This window comes from Phalaenopsis equestris, unplaced genomic scaffold (genome assembly GCF_001263595.1).
Source record: "Phalaenopsis equestris unplaced genomic scaffold, ASM126359v1 Scaffold000002, whole genome shotgun sequence".
Lineage (NCBI taxonomy): Eukaryota > Viridiplantae > Streptophyta > Magnoliopsida > Asparagales > Orchidaceae > Phalaenopsis > Phalaenopsis equestris.
This window is the reverse complement of record NW_018164444.1, coordinates 16,424,321-16,429,334: the sequence shown is the minus strand read 5'-3', so window position 1 is coordinate 16,429,334 and position 5,014 is coordinate 16,424,321. Positions and strand designations below refer to the sequence as shown.

General features: G+C 32.5%; 1 protein-coding gene across 1 annotated transcript; it reads left to right on the top strand.

Annotated features, from left to right (window-relative positions):
- The first annotated feature begins 1,173 nt into the window (after nucleotides 1–1,173).
- On the top strand, nucleotides 1,174–2,679 carry LOC110032339 (probable WRKY transcription factor 75). Its single transcript, XM_020735973.1, has 4 exons — nucleotides 1,174–1,385; nucleotides 1,611–1,733; nucleotides 2,414–2,590; nucleotides 2,676–2,679. Exons 1-4 carry the CDS (start codon nucleotides 1,174–1,176, stop codon nucleotides 2,677–2,679), a joined length of 516 nt encoding a protein of 171 aa, XP_020591632.1.
- The last annotated feature ends 2,335 nt before the right edge of the window (nucleotides 2,680–5,014 follow it).

Sequence of the window (5,014 nt, the reverse complement as noted above, 5' to 3'; positions counted from 1 at the left end):
TATAGAGGTGTGAACGAGGCCAACAGCCCTAACTGATGTCACATTAAACTTGAGGAAATATTCTTAAAAACAAAAATATAATTTCCAGGAATTTTAAGCATTGACTCCGACTTCAAAATATTAAATAATAATAATAATAATATTATTATTTTTTTTAAATATTCAAAAACATGTTAAGTATGATAAACGTGTTTTAAGATAAAAAAATTATTTATTTTTTGAATAATTACATTTAGGCCACCCAAAATATTGATATTTACAAATTAACCGTCAATGTAATTTTTTTGAACTACAGAACTGATGTATTTATGAGTGCAACGATATCAAACTATTGAGAATTTGATTAAAAAAAAATGAAAATATGGGTTGGGGTTTTGTCATGAATTTCGATATTTGAGTGAGAATTTGAAAAAAAGGATGAAAAGAATGCTATCGGTGGTTTATTTATAAATAACATGTTTTGGATGGTCTTTATGTAATTGACTCTCTTTTTTATATAAAAGCTTTCCAAAATCGCCTCATGCTGAATTGTTGAACTGCCCAGCTGATGAATTGCTGACAACAACATATATATATATATTATGTATATATATGTGTGTGTGTAGGTGTGCGCACTCGCTTTTGTCTGACTCATTGATTGCGACCTTTGATGTAAGTCTCTCGGGTCGGGGGTTCGATCCCAATGTAGGATCGAATTACACTTTCTGGAATAGGGGTCTGCCCCTCGACCAAACTTTGGGTTTGATCAGAGATCAACCTTTATATATTATTATAGAGCCTCCAGCCACCTCTAATATGCCAAATAATTTGAATTCCACCTCCTTAAAGCCATTAGTGACAGGGGATTCAAACCTCCAACCTGAAGAGTCTTATACTGTAGATGCCAACAAACAGGCTGGGGTACAATGATTTGGGCATTATAAAAATCAATATCAAATTTCATGCATTAGATATATATGTAAAAATGTAAGAAAACTTAGGACATTTTAGTAAATTCCTTGCTTAATAATTTAAGATTGTAATGTATTTCTTAAGCCCATGTGATCAAACAAGAAACTTCAACTGTTCCTATCAAAGACTTGGTAGCCATTAAAGCAACATTACATGAGCCCCATCTTGTATAAATAAAGCTGAAGAGCTGAGGCACTGTATGCATTAGTTTGGATTCAAACAATGCCTCTCAACTCTTTGCCCCCATCAAACTTTTCGGAGTTTGGTCTTCAAGAGTTAACCGACATTTTGTTCGAAGATTATTCGATCGACAATCGAGAGATCGAAGAATGTAGAGAAATTCCGCATTCTAATCATCAACGAAGTGATCCTCAAGTTATGATGGCTATGGATGACAATGCTGAAGGGGAGAGTAGTGGCAATGCTAAGCGAAGGTAAGATGAGCTTCTTTTTTTTCGAGGTATAATTATTGTAAGATTTACGTATATACGATGTCATATCTATATGCATGAAAAGGGGTACGTAGCATTATTTTTTATGTGATAAATGTAAGAAGTAAAGTTTAGAAGTTTGATATGTAAATATATAAGAATTAGGGGGCATGTATGTAGAAGCTTTATTTATGTAATTGGTTTTACATATATTTCATTTATGTGTAGGGGAAGAAAGGAAAAAATAGGAAGAATTGCATTTATTACAAAATCAGACATTGATAAATTAGATGATGGGTACAAGTGGAGGAAGTATGGGAGGAAGAAGGTGAAAGACAGCCCTAACCCAAGGTACACAATATGCATGAGAAGTAAGAAATTTATCAAGGTGGATAGGGACAATTGCATACATACCATAGTTTTTTATTTATTTACATATCTAATGCCCAAGCTTTTATATATTTACATGCAAATATGAATGTTTTGAGGTTTGATATGTAAATTCATGAAAGTTATGTGTTGTATATATGAAAATTTCCCTTTTATGTATATGACCCAAATTTTTTAGATCATTTAAGAGATATCACTAGTATTGATATATATAGATTACACTTAGGTTACATGAAGAATTACAAGGGGGTATAACTTAAGTATAACCTAGTTGTACCCTCCGAATAACCTAAAATGCACGCAACTCTGCGTACGTTTTCCGTACGCAAATATTTCTCCATTTATTTCTCCATTTATAGGGGAGAGGGTATAATATGTGAAATTACATATTTAACCCTACTTTTAATGGTGATATTAAAAGGTTTATTTATGATATTTTGAAAGTATGAGCGGGTCATTCAAACTTCGAATTCTCCGGCTGGTGGTCATCCAGGTTGCAGGTAGTTCTCCCGAGAGATTCAATCTGAAATATTTTTTTGCCATACACTCAGCAATAATATTAAAATAAAATTACCAAAATATACATATTATAATTTATTTATTTATTTATTTATTTTATTTTTATATAGAAATTACTATAGATGCACAAGTGGAGGGTGCAACGTGAAGAAGAGAATAGAAAGAATGAGAGAAGATTCAAGCTACGTGCTGACGACTTATGAAGGAATCCACAGCCACCACGCTCCTTACACTGAAACTACTCAGCCTGGAGCTATGGCTGCTTCATCAGTAATGGCTGCTCTGAATGGACTGAACTGGTAAGTATTTGTGGACTCCAGGGTTTGGAGTGTAATTGTTTATTAAATAAATATTTATGGAATAATTCTGCTTATTATAATGTAGTTAATAGCAAACATTGTTAATCTGTTTTGTAAAAGTGGGATATACAGTGCAAAAGTACAATTGAATTGAGTTGAGTTGGTGTTTTTGTTAAGAAAGCTTGTATTTAATGGAGAGAAGATGATTGTTGGTGGGAGAGAAATTCTTATTTGTGTTTCTGAATATGTCATGGCCTAAAACCTTTTTGTTTTCTTTCTTGCAATATGCAATTACATTGAGGTTATGAACGTTTTATGTAAAAAAAAAAAAGTTATTGCATTGAAAAAGAGCGAATACTAAAGGTTCTAGATTCGAATTCAAGATTATTCAGGTGCCTGATTTTAGAAGTTTAAAGTCACACCGATAGTTTCGACAAGGTCAACTGGGTGATACTATAATCGGTTCAATAGTAGTCTAATCAAGCACTGATCAAGTCATTAAAGCACATCCGTAGCCACCAACCATCACCGAACATCGTCTATCCACTATCGCAACCACCGTCATCGGTCACTTATCACAAGCTGCTTGCTAACGTCATAATCCAAATATTGTCTTAGCATACAACATTGTATTGAATGAATGGTGAAAACTTTCTGCCTCTGCAGCAACTAACAATCATTAACTACTGCCCGCCAATCTTTGGCCACCGCCGACTGCCGCTACTTGCCTCCATCAAAGACCCACATTTGCTAAAGTCGTATGTCAATTACAGGTGTAATGTATAACACTGTATTGAAGACCCGTAGATAACTTCCAGGTTTCTTAGTCGTTGAGCACCGTCGATCAATGCCCGTTGTCCACTGACTACAATCAACCAATTATAACATGATAAAATATATAAAGTACAGAATTTTAAAATATTTATGACCATTGTAGTCAGAATAGGATGAATGATCCTAATACATGTTTTTTTTTTTTTTGTATGCAATATATTGACAAGTGTTGTCTCTAGTATAACATTGTACCCCCGTCCTAAGAGAAGGAGCCCAACCACCAATTATGGTCTATGTAGCCAACTGATACTAATGCAACGAACAAATATAGCCTTTGTGGCCAACTGTTGCTATTATAGTCACCATCTATAGTCTTTATAGCCAACTAATGTTATTGCAGTCACCAACTACGACCAATATGCCTAAATACTATGATCAATTGACACTCTTGCAGTCACCAACTACGGTCTCTATGACCAATTGACATTCTTGCAACCACCAACTTCGACCTATGTGACCAACTACTACTGGTGCAATTTATAACTACGACCTCGGTGACCAACTATCAATTTTTTAGCCACAGACCATAACCTTCATGATCAATTGTATTTGTTGTGACTCAATTGTTGCTATTATAGTTTAACTACTATTTACATAATTGCAATATCAACATTATAATTCCATCTCCTCTAATTCATGAGAAAAGTGAACCTATTTACTTACAGACTCATTGTGGATTAATTTGACTGAGCAAGAGCTCGTGATTTTTTCCCTTTGAGGAGTTTTACCTCGTAAAAATACATGATGTGAATGATTTTTTTCTTGAAGTATATATATATTTTTTCCCAAAAAATGTTAACCCCAGCAATTATTAAAAAGTAAGAGTTCTATTGATATTATTATGGAGCTTCAAATAAATAGAATGTTTAGGGTGGTCTATATGTAATTATCCCAAAAATAGGGCAATTACATACCACCCGAAACTTGCTATTTACAAATCAACCACTCCCTTTCATCCATTTTTCAAATTTACAATCAAACATTAAAATTCATGATAAAACTTCAACCCCTATTTTTCAATTTTATGAAATTATCAATAGCTTCATTATGACATGCATAAATATATTGATTTTCAAGAAGTTATCTGGATGATTAATCTATAAATATGTAAATATAAATATTTCTGATGGTATTTATGTAATTACTCCAAAAATATATTAGAGAGAGAGAGAGAGAGAGAGAGAGAGAGAGTTCAAAACAACACTGTTCAAAATTCAAAGCAACATTTTTATTTTCTGAATCGGCCATGTTCTAGAAAAGAAGGATTTATATGCATACCACATGTTTCTTATTCACTTACATATCAACCACATAAATTCTAATATTTATTTATATAAAATTTTAATATCATAATCACAAAAAAATATAAAAAAATAAATAAATTCTACTTCTAAATTAACACATAAGTCACATTTTATATGAGGTTAATATTTTACATGTTATATAAATTTAAATATCAAATATGTAAATAAATAAAATTGTATGACACTGTGTGTAAACGAGTAGAATCGAGTCAAGATGAGCGGCCATAGATTTGAGTTTGAGTTCAAGCATAATTCTATAAGTTCAAACAGCCTCGAAAGTATATAT